This window comes from Bos taurus, chromosome 15, assembly GCF_002263795.3.
Source record: "Bos taurus isolate L1 Dominette 01449 registration number 42190680 breed Hereford chromosome 15, ARS-UCD2.0, whole genome shotgun sequence".
Lineage (NCBI taxonomy): Eukaryota > Metazoa > Chordata > Mammalia > Artiodactyla > Bovidae > Bos > Bos taurus.
This window is the reverse complement of record NC_037342.1, coordinates 24351144-24368147: the sequence shown is the minus strand read 5'-3', so window position 1 is coordinate 24368147 and position 17004 is coordinate 24351144. Positions and strand designations below refer to the sequence as shown.

The window sequence follows — 17004 nt, the reverse complement described above, 5'->3', positions numbered from 1 at the left end:
GCAAGCTTCTCCTTCATTGTACTTGACAGCAACCCAACTGCTCAGCCAAAAACTGAATCCTCTGCTTCCATGGGTTCCTTCAACTGACTCCTTGCCTGGCACTGTTTTAGCGCTGGGGAAACAGCAGTAGATAAAACAAGGCCCACACTCCCAGGGAGTTTGAAAAGAGTGGGACATACAGGATACAAATTACATATCAGGTGGTGCTAAGGACTATAAAGACGAATGAGAGTAAGAGGGACTAGAGAGGAAAGGGGTGCTGTTCATTCAAGGGGGTTGGGTAAGCCCTTTCTGCCACGGTGAGCATCCGAGCAGAGGCTGGACTTGGGCGAGGCATTGGATGGGCCATGTCGTTACATGAAGAATGTTTCTTATGATCACATAAAGAATGCTGCAGACGGCAAGTACAAAGACTCAGGGTCAGGAGCTTAATACGTTGAGAAATAGGGAGAAAGCTGGGACTGAGTGTGACCAAGGGGGAGTAGCAGACAGCAGTGACAACAGCGGTGGTGGGGGTACGGGGAAACCTGGGGGTCATGCCGAGGACTCAGGAATTATGAGAGGTGGTAAGTGTCGGAAGGTTTGGAGCAGACAAGTCCTGTGAGTCTGCTTCCGCTTTAAGCGGCTCACTGGCTTCTGTGTCGAGAACAGGCTATAGGGCGTTCATTGGGAATTAGGGATGCCAGTCAGTTCTTTCCTTTTGAAAGAGAGGGAGAGAGATTGACCAAGACTGAAACCCCGCCCTGAGTTGACGTCCCTCCTGTGAGAGATGATGATGAGGAGACAACTGAGAAAAGTTTCAGAGAAAGCATGGGAAGATGGGACAAGGAGCGTGTGGGGAGGGCTTGGTCTCCAGTAGCAAGAGGGCAGCAGAGTAACAGCAGAGGACAAGGAAGAAGTGATGACTGCTAACTCAGGTTGAAATGGTTCCTAAATTGTCATTTTTTCCTCTGAAATAAGCACCACTTTCTGAGACAGCGTGGAAAAGATGACAGAATCTCTTTAAGAGGGTGAAAGTTAAAAAGAGTTGTCAACAGCGGGAAACCAGTTGGCACCAGACCACAGCAGTAGAATTTCTAAAAATACGAAGCTCTGCTTGAGCTTATAGACTTAAACGCATAGTGGTATCAGTGTGCCCTGCTTTATCGAGACTTTTTCTCTTGGCGGTGCTCCACACTGCTTAAGTGGAAAATTAAGTTCATCCACGTTGGAGGATTTGCTGGGTTAGATGAAAGAACGAAAGGGCAGTTTGAGAATTTAATGAAGGGTGGTTAGAGATCATGGGATCAAAACATGCAGTGAGGAGACTTGGGAATGTAAAACCATTTTTCTCACGGTGGAAGAGAACTCCTGGAACTTTCCTCTTAGCAGAACAGGGATGAAACTGAGAGGAGTGGAGATGGGCTAGGTAGACAGGGGAGGTGGGAAGAGAGGAGAGCAGGTGGCAAGCAGAGCTGAGCATTCCCAAGGCCTGGCTCCAGAAAGAACTTTGCTATCCCAGCCTCACCTGACTGAAGTTGCCAGGCCAGGTGTCCACTCCTCCTGTTGGCTGAATCCCAGTGGAGCTTGTGATGTTCCCAGTCCAGGTGTACTGTTGGCTGAAACCTGCAGAGCTTGTGATGGAGTGTGGGAGGTTGGAGGCCTGTTGTCCACCCAGGCTGCCCCTTCAAGAGTTCCGGTCTGTGGGCTGGAAGGCTTTTTCACTGGAGGAGTATGTTGGGATGAGGAGTTAGGGTCATACAAGAGGTTTTTTAAAACATCAACTTTTAAAAGAGAGTTAGTCATAGTTGGAAAAATGTGTAATTTACAAGCAATAAAAAGGAATTCCTTTCCCTAATTCTGCCAGTCCAAGATATCTATTATTATAATTTCTTAAAATACAGTACTTACGACAGAGTGGAGAATAATGAACACAGCTGTACTCACCACCCAGTTTTAGAAAGAAATGTTTCAAATCCCTGTACTATTGAGTCCCTGTTGTGCCCTTCCGCACCTTCCTAGATACACCCACAGGGGTATGTAACCCTAAACAGTGTACCGTGTTGTTTTATATGATTAAACTTCATGTACACAGCATATACTCTTACTTTTCTACACGGGATGTTTCTGAGACGCATCCATGTTGATACATGTCACTTTGGAGCCTTCGTTTTTACTGTGTACGTGTCCGTTTTATGAAAACGTTGTTTCTACAGTATTAATGACTGTATAATAATCTGCTGTGCAGGTGCACTGTAGTTTATGTAATCTTTTCCTATTAGCCATTAGGTTGCTTCTAGTTTTTCTCTAAAAAGGATTAATATTCTTCCTTGTAAATTTTTATACATAGCCATTATTTCCTTAGAATAGAATTACCAAGTTAATGGGTTATACACATATTTTTAAGATAAAAAATATTTTTTTGCTGCAGTTATTTTGAAAGAAAGGCTATTAATCCATTTCCTTCTTTATTTCAGTCTCTGTTTCAATTGCCTGAATTCCGAAGACTTGTCCTCAGCTATAGTCTACCACAGAACGTACTTGAAAATTGTCCAAGTCACACGGTAAATTGATGTTGAGGAGTCTTCACTGTTCAGCCCCTTTCATCCCAAAGACCTTTAGATTTTGGTTAAAGCTGGTGACTGTGATGTTCTCTGGCTTCTGCAACATTTGTTTCCATTTCCTGATGACCCCTTTTATTTCTTTGTGACAAGAAATAAGGATTTACAAAAACGTGAAGTTAAGCAGGAATAAAATGATAAAAATAGTTCTAAGAAAGCAACGAGTCACTCTGGTGGCCTCAGCTTTTCTGCCACTGGGCCTCCTTCAGGCTCCTTCAGCCATTTGCACTGAGTGATGCAGAGTAGATGACGTGACGCTGGAGGCCTGGACCATCATAGAAGAGATTTCAGCTCATTCTTGCCAAAGGGGGTAGCCTTCTGCCCAGATCAACCCTGCCCCGCCAAGGTTTCACCATGGTGATGCTGTTCCCAGCAGGAGGGAGGGCAGCGGCTTTAGAAAGGGAGCACTTTTGCTTTCTGATAGCATTCTGTCTCTGGCTTCTGTCAGTACACAGGTAGGCTTGGGTTTAGGGCAGTCCCCACCACAGCCCTTATCAGAATGCCGGTAACAATTTGAGACCTGACTCTGATCCAGATCTTCATAAATATAAATTAGGGAGTGATTGTTAACAGTTTTCTCTTTACGTGTTCTGATTTTCCAAATACGAGGTTATAAGTACGTATGGCTGTCTTTCCTGCAGGAAAAGAGAAATATCGTGTTTATGCAGGAGCTTCAATATTTGTTTGCTCTGATGATGGGATCAAATCGCAAGTTTGTCGACCCTTCAGCAGCCCTGGACCTCTTAAAGGGAGCGTTCCGATCCCCTGAGGAACAGCAGGTACAGGAAGCCTCTCGTCCTGGAGCTTGCAGTGATGCCTTGCGACCATCACTGTGATGCTGCTTTGTCTCGGCTGTAGAATAAGCTGTGAACGTGACGGTGTGGGGCTTCAGTGCCCGCTTTTGCCCTTTATAATGCTTAAGGAACAGGCGGTGAAAAGGACGGACATGCACGTGTGTGTTGTGTAGAGGAGGCTGGCGGTGCTAAAGGAAAGAAGTAGGAGAAAGAATAGAGTTTTCCAGGGGCTGCTGAATTAGAAAGGAGGAGTTTGGAAGATACCTCAGTGAGTCATGGCAAAGGGTCACAGAGGAAAAGAAAGTCCGTCCTTTTTCTGCACCTTTGTCTTGGAATGGCCCAGATCGAAATCCTAATTTTAAAACTGTCTAAACCCGAGTTCAGTAGCTTTTCTGAGCAATCTTTCTTGTCTAGTCACAAGTCTATTCCTTTCCCTGTCTCCTGTTAAAATCAAAACTAGCACTGTTCATACAATTACTTTTTTTTCTCCTCTGTTTGTCTAAAGGTCCTACAGTTCTACAGAATTCTCAGAATATTTAAAAATGTTTCCTTTCTCCCCACAAATCTCCCATACAGTCTGTTCTTTGAAACTTTCTAAAAGGCCTAGCTGGAAGTGTTTGATAGTTTGTTACAAATAGCCGTGGTTGGAAGGGGCTGCGTTTCCTTCTAGTCAGAGATCCTAGCTCCCCGTGTGCTGTCTGCAGCCTTGGGCTCCAGTACTCCTTGTATCTTCATGATATTTGGACCTGAACAAGAAATCTTGTGCAGTCATAGAGCCTTACTCATCGGTGGGGTAAGGGCAGAGTTTCATTTGCCCACATACAGTGTTGAGTCTAACTCTTCTGCACTTTGTGCCTCTCTTACAGCAAGATGTGAGTGAGTTCACACACAAGCTCCTGGATTGGCTGGAGGACGCCTTCCAGCTAGCTGTTAATGTTAAGTGAGTGCGGCGGATTTGTGCATTCTCCTACTCATAGCAGTTCACTGAGAGTGATGATACAGGAGAAGATTATTCTTCTCAAGTAGAAATTACTGATTTTTACCAAACCCCATGGGGTAACCACTCATGTTTGTCATTGTTTATCCCCCTTGCCTTTGGTTTTCCCCTCTATAGATAATCACATTAACCTGTAACAAAGGGCCATAGCTATTAACTTTCAAAAGTCAACACCTGTGCTGTAAAATGTATTGAAAGGTCAAATCAATCGTTGATGTGAGAATGGAGCTGTAATATGAATACATTGAATTTAATTGTTTCAATTACTGACAGAAGTAAAATTCAAGGCAAAGAATATAAATACCTCTTACCAAATATAGATGCAGAGGTATTTGTTTCCTAAGCTTTTTTTTTTTAACTCTACATGGAAGAAGTATGTATCATAAAACAGCTTTCCAGTACATTTAAGAAGGGATTATAGAAATAAACTTCTCTTTCCATTTCTATTGTGCCACCAGGAAAACTTTTTCATTTGAAAAACTGCACAAGAGGGCTCATTCTTGCTTTTGTACAACTTCTGTACCTTATATACTTCTGTCACTGGATATGGATGTTATCTACTGAACAGACACACATACATGTATTTGCATGTATGACTTATTAGACTTTCAGCTCCTTAAGACGAGCAATCAAGCCTTTGTGTCTCCAGAATTTAGTACAGTGCTGGGCAGATACTTGATCAGTGAGGTTTTGAACTAAACTTGTTCAGTGAGTAACTAATCCTTTAGACCATACCTGGCTCTTAATGAAAATGTTTTATTTTTGTTTTTGAATGATTGTTTGGTTTAGTATATTGCTTACCTCATCCAAATGGTACAGAATTGTTTCCTTGTTTTAAAAGTAGCAATCCCAGGAACAAATCTGAAAATCCAATGGTGCAGCTGTTCTATGGTACTTTCCTCACGGAAGGGATTCGTGAAGGTAAATCCTCTGCTCTAAATGTTAATTCTCAACTTGTGGCCACATGTGTATTTACTGTGGAGAGGCTTGAGAGTCAGACAAATGCAGGTCTGAATACTAGTTCTGCCTCTTTGATGTGTGTGACCATGGACAAGCTCCATGATCCTGGATCATGAATCCTCAGTCTCTTCATCTGCAAAATGGGCACAGTGTTTGTTGCAGAGATGTTATATTGAATTGTATAATATTGCCCGGCCCAAACCTGGTATTAATATCAGACGTACACTGATATTTATCAGTTTTCTCTGTTTTTTTCAGACATAATATCTAAGCTCAAAGTTCTGTTGAGTCAGACTGCCAAAAAATGTGTATCTCTTCTAGTGGCTTATCTAGCTGTGCATTGGACACATGGCCAGTCGTTCCGCATCTAACCCTTGTCATCTTTTACCCTTCTGATAGCCTCCTTAAAACAATCTAATTGACTATCATCACTTCCCCAAAACAGCATTTCTTACTGTTGTATACAACTAGCCAAGTGTTCCAATACCCTATCTGTTTTATAATTTTTTGTGTATATAAATGAATAATTTTACGTATGTAAAGATACGTGCACTTCCCTATGTGTATACTTTTTACAGTTTGTGTTAATCAGGATCAAATGTGGTTCGTTTGTGACTGGTGATATATGTCTTTTCAGTTTTTTCCAGAATCTACAGACTATCCCGTCCTCCCATTCTTTCTTCCTCGAAATACATTTTTTTTTTTTTTTAAGAAATTGGGTTGTTCTCTTATATTCTCTACAGTCTAGAATTTTGCTCTCACTTATCTGTGATATAGTTTAGCATATTCCTCTCTGCTCATCATTTCATAAATTGATAGTTGGATCTAGAGTTTGGCCAGATTCAGGTAAGGCTTTTTCATTAGTCAAGACTAATCTGTAGATGGCGGGACAGTCTTTGATTAGGAGGCATGTTACCTCTGGTTGTCTTTCTTTTTTATGAGGTTAGCAGTTGTCAGTGATCTGTGAATGGATCCACTGGTTCATCAAGGCCATGTATACTTCTAACCTGATTTCAGCAAATTGCTGAATTAAGAAGATACTGTTTCTGTGGTGCCAGGAAAAAAGCTTTAGAAAGCAGTAGTGATGCCTTTAAAAAAGCAATCTGTCTCTTTGCCTAGGAAAGCCCTTTTGTAACAATGAGACCTTCGGCCAGTATCCCCTTCAGGTAAACGGTTATCGTAACTTAGACGAATGTTTAGAAGGGGCCATGGTGGAGGGTGACATTGAGCTGCTTCCTTCCGATCATTCAGTGAAGTACGGACAAGAGGTGAGTTGGATATTTTTGCTTTTGCCAATGACAAAGCCAGTTAAATAGGACTGAGCTTTTGGGCAGGCTGTTTTCACATCATGTATTAAATAACTTTTTACACTTAGCAGGACTTGTACTAGTCTGAAGTGTCTCATGAGTTGGTAAGAGTAGTGAGTCTTAGTGTTTGATAATTAAATTCTTGTATAATTTGAGTTAATCATATAAAGGTTGTATGCTGCCTCTGATGTTTTAAGTATGATCAAGTTTCTCTCTTTCTGTTGAAGCCCACCTGTACCTGAGTAGGGAGAACCCACTGCCTCCATATTTTCGGAGGGTAAAAGTACAGTGATTAATTCCTATGGTATGCCATTTAGAATATCTTCCCTATTATAGTATTTACTGTTCGCAGTTGTAAATTCTGCCTTTTCTTTAAATTTTTTTAAATTTAAGATTCATTTATTTGTTTTTGTGGGTTGGAAAGAAAGGGGGAAGGTGAAGGACGGGTAAGGGTAATTAATATCTCAACATTCCCATTGGGTTAAGAATTAGTGAGTTATATTGTAGCATAATTGCCAGCACCACACAGCTTGAATTATTCTCCTTTCATCATACATTTTGAAACAGAATTGTGCTTTTTATGAGTCCAGTCCACTAATTACTTAAAAGAGGAGGAAAATCTTTCTTGAATTTAACAGGGAGCCTGACATGAGCCTTGTCAAAGTACATTAGCTGTAGAGCAGTGTTAGAACGGGGAGAGAACTGTTGCCTCCCTGGCTTTTCAAGGAGCGTGTTGATTCCTGATTGGGAGGCATACCATCTGTGTCATCTGTACAGAGCTGACGCATGCTCTTACAAAAGAGAAAGAGTGTTTATTCACAACTTGGACCTCTGGAGACTTTTATTCAAGAATCAGACCTCTCTATTAAAAAAAATAGATGGAGAAGGCAATGGCACCCCACTCCAGTACTCTTGCCTGGAAAATCCCATGGACGGAGGAGCCTGGTGGGCTGCAGTCCATGGGGTTGCGAAGAGTCGGACACGACTGAGCGACTTCCCTTTCACTTTTCCCTTTCATGCATTGGAGAAGGAAATAGCAACCGCTCCAGTGTTCTTGCCTGGAGAATCCCAGGGACGGGGGAGCCTGGTGGGCTGCCATCTGTGGGGTTGCACAGAGTCAAACACGACTGAAGTGACTTAGAAACAGTGCCTGTTTAGATTTAGCTCTGAGGAGATCAGGCAGACTGTCTGGTTCACCTCATGCCAATAAGGGTACGTGGAGGGAATATAGCTATTTGCATCTTTGGTAAAGGGAACATTTTAAAGTTATTGGTATGAACCTCTGCCACACAGGTGAATTGAACAGAAATGCCTTTCCTGGTTTAGTCTTTCCTCATCTATGATCAGTGACAGTTGAGATCTTTTTTTAATAACTCCGTACTTTTCTTGAAACTCAAGGTAACTTAATAGGTTGATTTGACAAAGTGCTTTGTGAGATCCATAAATTCTTGGAATTCACAGATTTTTTTCAGAACCCTCAGAATCATGAGGCTATTTCAAATTTTGTTTTTAGTAGTAAAGGGGATTCAAATTGTGTGTGATTAAGTAGTATAGAGGATGTGTACACGTATTAGTCTTTTTAGACAATTTTGAATTTGTTGGTTGGGCTAGCTATTTTCTCCAGGTTTTAAGCTTCTTAAATGCTGATGATGTAGTGAATGATATGTAGATTTTTGGTGCAGTTCACATATTTAAAGGTCATTATTTCTGATGATGATAGTTGAATTAAAATGTTGTTCACTGGCTTGTAAGTTCGGGGTCTTGAGGGGCGTTTAACCATATTCTGTAAGAAGGCATGATTCTGTGTGGGTGTTTTAACTATTTGGGGTTAAAAAAAAATTTCAGTATGAGTTTGATTTGAATATAAATTCTATACCAAAAGAGAGTCTAATGAGGGATAGTTTAAATCTGGCTATTGCTGTTTCCTAAACTTTTATCTCCTGTATTTCTACTCTTGATTTAGCGTTGGTTTACAAAGCTACCTCCAGTGTTGACCTTTGAACTCTCAAGATTTGAGTTCAATCAGTCCCTGGGTCAGCCAGAGAAAATTCACAATAAGCTTGAATTTCCTCAGATCATTTATATGGACAGGTGAGTTCTGTGGTTGATTGTCTTCTTGATGTGCTGTAGCAGAAGTAAGTTAATGTAATATCCATAGTACTCTTCTGGAGGTCTTGATAATATGCAAATTTGGATTCAGTGGATCTAGGTGGGGGCCCAAGAGTTTGCCTTTGTAAGAAGTTCTCAGGGTGATGCTATTTTCTGATCTCTGGACCACAATTTGAGTAGCTAGGCTTTAGGTGAAAGCTCTGCTCTCTGCAATGATGAATAGTATGTGGAGTAGCTGCCGTGTATTTCTTTCTCATCTGAATACTATTTGTATTCCTGAAAAAAATACTAGACAGACTGACAGAATTTTAAGTCTGTTTTATCAACATATAGTTTACATACAAAGAAATGTTACCATTCTTAAGTGTACAGCCAATGAGTTTTGATGAATATATGCAGTCAAGTAACCACTGCCACAGTCAAGATACAGAATATTTCCATCACCCATGCCCTTTACAGTCAGTCCCTTCCCTCTACCCTCAGGCAACCACTGACTTATTCTCTGGCCCTCTAGTTTTGTCATTTATAAAGTGTTGCAATTAGGGACATTAATATTCATTATGCACCCTGTTGTGGTCATCATCTTTCACTTAGAATAATGTTTTTGGAATTCATGTGTGTTGTTGCATGTATCAGTGATTTCTTTCTTAATATTGAGTGGTATTGCATTGTATGGACATACCACAATATTTTTTCCATTAACTAGTTTAGGGACATTTCAGATGTGTCCAGTTTTAGGCTATTATGAATATGAATTTTCACATAAAAGTTTTGGTGTGGCTTTTAGTGCTTCTGGGTAAGATACCTGGGAGTGAGATTTCTGGTTGTTGTATGAAAAGTATGTTTTTAACTTTATAAGAAATTTCTAAACTGTTCTCTAAAGTGGCTATACAATTTTGTGTTTCTGTCAGCAGGGTATGAAAGCTACATTTGCTCTAAGTCCTCACCAGTATTTGGAATTATCAGTCTTTAAAATTTTAGCCATTCTGTTGGGTTTATTGGGGCTTTTCTTGGTGGCTCAGATGGTAAAGAATCCACCTGCAATGCGAAAGACCTGGATTCAATCCCTGAGTTGGGAAGATCCCCTGGAGAAGGGAATGGCTAGCACCCACTCCAGTATTCTGGCCTGGAGAACTCCATGCACAAAGGAGCCTAGCGGGCTAGTCCATGGAGTCGCAGAGAGTCAGAAATGACTGAGTGACTTTCATTTTCACTGTTCATTGGGTTTATAGGGATATCTTTATTTTTCTTTTGACTTGTATTTCCATGGTAATGACACTGAGCATCTTTTTGTGTGCGTAATTAATGGTCATTTATATGTTTTCTTAGGGGAGGTGTCTTCTGTCCACTTTTTAGTTTGGTTGATTGTGTTCATACTGAGTTGTAAGACTTCTTTATATATTTTAGATATGAATATAAATCTATCTTTGTCTCTTCCATTTCTTTACTAGTATTTTTAGAAGAGCAGGAGTTTTTAGTTTTGATGAAGTCTAATATATCAGTTGCCCTTTTTGTATTCTAAATAAGAAATCTTCTAACCCAGGGTCACAAAGGTCTTTGAAACTTTTTTTCTAGAAATTTTGTGACCTTTACTCTTATGTTCATGTCTATGACCATTTAGAGTTTATTTTCATATATGGTATGTGGTAAGGGGATATTTTTGTAGGAGGCAGTCAGGCAGCATGTGGATATCCAGATATATCAGCATCATTTGTTTAAACAGCTCCCTTTTCCCCACTGAATTACCTTGATACTTTTTAAAAAAATTAGTTGGACTTACATTTGTGGGTCTTTTTCTGGAGGTTTTATTCTATCTGTTGTGTAATCTTATGCCGGTGCCACACTCTCTTAGTTACTGTGATTTTATTATAAATCTTGACATCAGATAGTATGAATCTCCTACTGTGTTACTGTTTTTTTTTTTTTAAATGTGTTGGCTATTCTCAGTTCATTTCTATCTAAGTATTAAAATCATCTTGTCAAAACCCCTGGTAGCTACTGGGATTCTAATTGGGACTGTGTTGAATGTATAGATCAATTTGGGGAAATTGACATTTTAGCAATTTTTAGTCCTCTAGTCCATGAGCATGGTATAGCTTCTTTTATCCAACTGTTTGTTAATTTCTCTCAGCAGTGATTTATAATTTTTTTGTGTATAGTTCTTACACATATCTGGTTGTTTATTCCTAAATAATTATTGCCTTTGACGTTATAAGGCTTTGGAAAAAATGTACTTTTCATTTGTCCTTTACAGGTATATAGAAATGCAATAGATTTTTTTTCCTCTTTCTTTTTTAATTGACTTTGTGTCTTTTGGCATTACTAATAAATTCAGTTATTAGTTCTGATACATTTTTGTAGATTCCTTGAGATTTCCTATGTACATGATCCTGTTATCTGCAAATGAAGGCAGTTTTACTTCCTTTTCTATCTATATGACTTTTATTTCTTTTTTTTCACCTTATTGCACTGACTATGCCTCCAGTAAAAACATTGAATAGAAGAGGCAAGAGTGGTCCTTCTTGGATTGTTCCTGATCTTAGAGGGGAAGACTTTTAGTCTTTCATCATTAAATATGATGTTAGCTCTGTATTTTCATAGAGCTAACATAGAACTAACCCTGTGTCTGATTAAGGTAGTTTCCTTGTATCCAAAGTTCGCTGAAACTTTGTGTTATTAATGTTTTTAAATATAAATTGTGTTTGTGGGATTATTATTTGCTTAGGTATATGTACAGGAGCAAAGAGCTTGTTCGAAGTAAGCGAGATTGTATTCGAAAACTCAAAGAAGAAATAAAAATTCTGCAGCAAAAACTGGAAAGGTGAGTCATAGACACCTTTGTACTTAGAATGGGGTATTAAAATTGGATAATTTGCTTTTATCTAAAAATTAATTGTGAGTTTAAGTATTAACTAATATATTTTATAAAATGGATAAGGAAAATGTGAAACAGTCTTTAAGATGGGCAGTGGTGGTCCCAGGACACCTTTGACCCAAGTCACATGGTGAGTTATTGACAGTGTACTGAAGAGAAGCCAAGTTCTGATTTCATAGCTCTTTACTTTTTCTGCTCTCCTTGCCATCTTGTTCACAAACACAGGAGAGGTAACTATCACAAAACTCTAATCCCTTTGTCTTGAGAAAGCAGTTTTTGAAGTGCCTGGTGAAGGTAAAACAAGTCAGCAGTGCTGACTCAAAGAGAGGGCTTGTATTTTTGACACATACGAAGTCCTTTCTCCTGCGGAGAAATCATTGTTCATCTGTTCTTGCTGACTGCTTTTGTGAAGTCACCCTATGACTTCCTAAGAAGGAATCAGTGTAACTTCTCTCTAGTCAGAGACTATTAGTTTAGAAAGGAGATTCCATACAATGTCAGTGGCTTTTTTTTTTTTGCCTTTATCTACTTACTATTTTTGCTGCTACCACTACTCCGTCTCTGACTGCTTCATTGCTAGCTCAGTGATTTCCCTGAGAGGCAAACCCCGCTATACCAGCCTGAGAAAGACCCTGCACCTCTGGGTGCCACTTCCCAGCTCCCTCCCTCTCACTTAGGAAGAATTTACCCAAGACTTGTTATGATCCATCATCTCGTTGTCTTAATAGACTTAAGCTGGAAATTGAGTCCTCAGATACTCTTGGAAGTGGTTTACAGGACTTTATACCTATAGCAATATTTTACTTTAAAAGTTTGAGTGTTGCTTTATAAGATTGGAAAGTTATAATTGTTTTCATACAACATACCTGGTATATTGGATGTATTTTAGCTGAAAAATACTCAATTTGCCAGTAACCAGCTAGGCATTCTGACTTATTTAGATTTTAAATAGCGTACAGGAGTATTTTCTGTAGTATGAATACGACTTTCTTTTTAAAATAAAGTGACTTAAATTTTTGGATAATTTTACTTGAGAAATTACTTTTGAAAAATTGCTTGTCTATGTGTGACACAGTTCTGGGAATCTTGGCAAGGAACTTGCTAATGGATACCATTAGGTAGTAGAACTGAGGTGGGAATGGATGGCTTTTATGGTTTGTTTTACCCTTGTTTGAATTTGAGTTTTCTTACCAGGTGTATGTATTACTTTTATTATTTAAAAAAAAAAGTTCACCATTTCTTCTGTAAAAGTATCTTGATATCATATTAAAAATAAGATTTCTTGTGTACAGTGTAGACATCTTTTTTGAAACCACTTTCATTCTAATTCTACTGAATTAATACAGTGTATGTAGGAATTCATTAGAAGAACAGGAAAATGATTATGTCTTAGAATTGAAGATAAGTTTCTCAAAGAAAATTTGTTCCTGAAATTTTGTATAAATATCATGTTAAAATACAACAAACCTGGAAAGAGTTAGAGATGAAAAATGATGGCTTAAAATCTTATGACAGATTATCAGTGCTGCAATTCTAGAAAGATGTTTCCTTTGGTCCAAGGCAGTCATGTACTAATAAATTCTTTCAACAAACAGCGCTTAAGAAGACATTTACCATGTCTGTGGGATAGACAAGGAGTTCAGAGATGGGAGATGTTCCTTAAGTGTTCAAGGGAATGACATGCTGAAAGAAGACCATGGAGAAAATAGATCTTGAAAGATCAGTCAAGTTTAGATAAGTTGATAGCTGAAAGTAAGCCAAAGATACAGATCTAAAGACCAGAAACAGTTATTTAAAGTTCCTCTAGCTTTATATATTCAATATCCTTTTCTTTGAAAGCCAAAACTCTCTGTGGCAGGCACATCCACAGGAGAAATCATTCTGATTCTCTTTTAAATTAGAGAGGATGAAGTGTCTTTGCTACATATCCTCTAACATGTGGTTGATTTTGAGTTGCATTTTATTTTATTTTTCATTTCATAATGTCCTTTTTGATATAGAAACAGACAGTTTTACTTCTCCCTAGTTCTGTGGCTGTTTCTTTCACTTTAGTTAGAGAAGAAAAATGTGATTCTCTCCTTTTGTAAATGGAATCCCAGAATTATAGTTTACCTATACCAGTAAGTCAACTTATGTACCATTTAGATTCTCTACTGCAGTGAACTGTAGAATTCACTAAAGTAAATCTCTTTTCTTAGTGTAACATGTGTTAGTAATGGCAGAACTTTGGGTATTACTAAAATAATTAGTTATTTTGATTACATACCAAAGACATTTGTTATTTACTGATTCCAAAGAAATCTTCAGTAATTTATGCCTGGTCTGCACTGTTAAATGAGTACGTGAATCATAGTGTACATAGGACTTAAACTCTGACCTTTGTCAACACCTACTTCCCATTTCCAGCTTTCTCTCTCTCATTTTTCCTAATTGCAGATTACTTGATCTAAAACGCAGCAAAGAAAAAAAACCTTGGGTACATTGGATTGGTACAAAAGTATTTGTGGTTTCAGACCCTGAATTTTAAATCAGTATAACTAGGCTCAAACACATCTTTATTAATCAAAGTAGGAACCATTACAGTCAACACATTTTTGCCAACGAGAAAAAAGTACGCTTATTCCCGTAACATAAAAATCTGTACCTTCGGATTCGATGAACTCTTGGAAAGCATTTCCTGCATCCTGCTGGTTGTGGAAGCATTTTCCCTGCAAAATGTTGTTGAGATGCTTGAAGAAGTGGTTGTCAGTTGGCGAGAGGTCAGGTGAATATGGCAGATGAGGCAAAACTTTGTAGCCCAGTTTGTTCAGCCTTTGAAGCGTTGTTTGTGTGACGTTTGGTTGGGCGTTGTCATGGAGAAGAATTGGGCCCATTCTGTTGACCAGTGCTGGCTGCAGGCGTTGCACTTTTCAGTTCATCTTACCCATTTGCTGAACATACTTCTCAGATGTAATGGTTTCACTGGGATTCAGAAAGCTATAGTGGATCAGACTGGCAGCAGACCACCAGTGACCATGACCTTTTTTGGTGCAAGTTTGGCTTTGGAAAGTGCTTTGGAGCTGCTTCTCTGTCCAGCCACTGAGCTGGTTGTCGCTGGTTGTCATGTATAATCCACTTTTTGTTGCACATCACAAACCGTAGGAAATGGTTTGTTGTGTAGAATAAGAGAAGATGACACTTGAGAGTAACAAGTTTTTTGATTTTCAGTCAGCTCATGAGGGTACCCACTTTCTGAGCTTTTTTACCTTTTTAATTTGTTTCAAATGCCAAACAATCATCGAATGGTCAACACTGAGTTCTTGGGCAACTTACCCTGTAGTTGTAAGAGGATCAGCTTCAGTGATCCTCTCAATTGGTCATTGTCAACTTCTGGTGACCGGCCACTATGTCCTTCATCTTTCAGGCTCTGGTCTCCTTTGCCAGACTTCTAGAACCACCACTGCATTGTACATTCGTTAGAAATTCCTGGGCCAAAGGCATTGTTGATGTTGTGAGTTGTCTCAGCTGCTCTATGACCCATTTTGAACTCGAATAAGAAAATCGCTTGAATTTGCTTTCTGACTAACATCATTTCCATAGTTTAAAACACATATAAAATAAACAACAAGTAATAAGCCATTAGCAAAAAAACATAAAGCAAGAAATGCACATTACAATGTATAACATAACCACGTTTATTTAAGAATATATTCCAACATCAAATGGCAAATTTCAGCAACTCAAAACTGCAATTACTTTTGCACCAACCTGATAGTTCAACAGCATTATTTTCAGATTTGAGTAATGATAATATATCTCTCTTCCTTTAAAAAATAGAGTTTACTTTGATGAGTAGAGCCTAAATGTGATTTGAATTAAGAGAAAGCACCATTGGTGTGACTTTGAATAGGAGCCCACCTGAAATGCTTTCTGTCAAGTGTAAAGATTCAGATTGTTGTCAGTTTTCACTTTCGTAGTTAGAAAACTTTTGCTCTATAGATTAATATATTAACTATTGTATAGCCTTTAGGGATAAGCCTTTCCGTTGACTCTCCATATAATAATGTAGCGAGCCTGAAAGAAGAAGATGCTTTGGCACTAGAGTACCATTTTCTCTGCCTCGTAGGTATGTGAAGTATGGCTCGGGCCCAGCCCGGTTCCCGCTTCCGGACATGTTGAAATACGTGATTGAATTTGCTAGTACAAAACCTGCCTCAGAGAGCTCTGCATCTCAAAGTGATGCGTGCATGACAGAACCACTTTCTTCAGCACACTGCCTGACTTCTGATCTGACATCCAAGGAAAGGTAACAGAAACAAGTTTTAAAATAGTATATATTGGTGATTTTGGCTTACTCTGAGCTGTGTGCCACATCTCCACCCGACAAACACTCGCCCTGTGAGAGCTCACGGGCCACGAGCTCTTTGTCTCTCAGGGAAGGGTTTTGCCACTTGAGTGAGTTGTTCGTAATTATTCCCACTCATGTATTCGTCTCACCCAAGGGATAGTTGGGATTATTACAGAGACATCTTGAACTGTCTGGAACAGTGTTCATTCTCTGCCAGGCCCACCTGGCTCGGAGTTTGCTATAAGCTAACTGCCATGAAAGGCCTTGCCCAGAGGAAAAGTCAGCCACTGATTTTCTAAAACATGGCATTCACTCGTCTGCTGTGAAGGAGTCGGCACATCTAAGTAAACACCAAGCAAAGGGAAACTTACTTACAAGTAGAAAATTAGAATAAGAGAAAGAACTGGCTAGAAATTGAAGAGGACAACCTCCAGCGGCTTATCCAGCGAAGAGACAGAGAGGCCATGGCACGCGAGCCTTGGTTCTCTTCTGGCTCAGCTGTGCAGCAGCCTTTGTGGTCTGGAGGAGCCAGTGGGGCCAGCTCGGATCAAATGTGATCTGTGTGTCCTGGCTAGCAAAAACACTAGAGCCTATAGAAGAGTTTAGACTTTTTTATGTTTTTAAAAGAAACCCAATCATTCCTTTGCCGCCCCTCCCACACACACACACGTGTTACTATTCATTCATTCACGTGTGTGCAGAGTGCCTGTTTGGATAGAACATACCAAATGGTAATAGCAGTTATCTCTAGGAGATGGCGCTAGGCACGGGGTGGAGGGAGGGTTCCTTTACTTTTGTACTCTACTTAGGTGTGTGTTTGGATTTTTGTAGACTGTTTTCATGTCCTTTGTAAAATATAAATGATTTTAATTTTTAAAAAGTGGTTTTATCTGTTTAATAATATGAAACGATACTGACTGATATTAGATTTTAAAGTTATCTGTGTGTGTATGTGTGTAATCTTTTTTGAGATTGAGACATTTCCTCTTTTGCTTACATTGGCTTTGTTTTCCCATATTTATAGGTCCTCAGGGA

At 39.3% G+C, this 17004-nt stretch overlaps 1 protein-coding gene across 13 annotated transcripts in view; it reads left to right on the top strand.

Annotated features, from left to right (window-relative positions):
- Positions 1 to 17004, top strand: part of USP28 (ubiquitin specific peptidase 28) — a 63726-nt gene that overhangs the window by 31836 nt on the left and 14886 nt on the right. For 4 of the 13 annotated variants that reach the window (XM_005215817.5, XM_024975127.2, XM_005215812.5 and 1 more), the window contains exons 6-13: positions 2457 to 2543; positions 3242 to 3379; positions 4261 to 4334; positions 5236 to 5312; positions 6471 to 6619; positions 8622 to 8749; positions 11493 to 11588; positions 15748 to 15927. In XM_005215817.5, coding sequence (XP_005215874.1) covers positions 2457 to 2543; positions 3242 to 3379; positions 4261 to 4334; positions 5236 to 5312; positions 6471 to 6619; positions 8622 to 8749; positions 11493 to 11588; positions 15748 to 15927 — 929 coding nt within the window. Of the gene's footprint in view, positions 1 to 2456; positions 2544 to 3241; positions 3380 to 4260; positions 4335 to 5232; positions 5313 to 6470; positions 6620 to 6640; positions 6963 to 8621; positions 8750 to 11492; positions 11589 to 15747; positions 15928 to 17004 lie in introns of those variants that run through there. The other 9 variants (XM_005215816.5, XM_015474610.3, XM_005215814.5 and 6 more) reach the window with 6 other exon arrangements.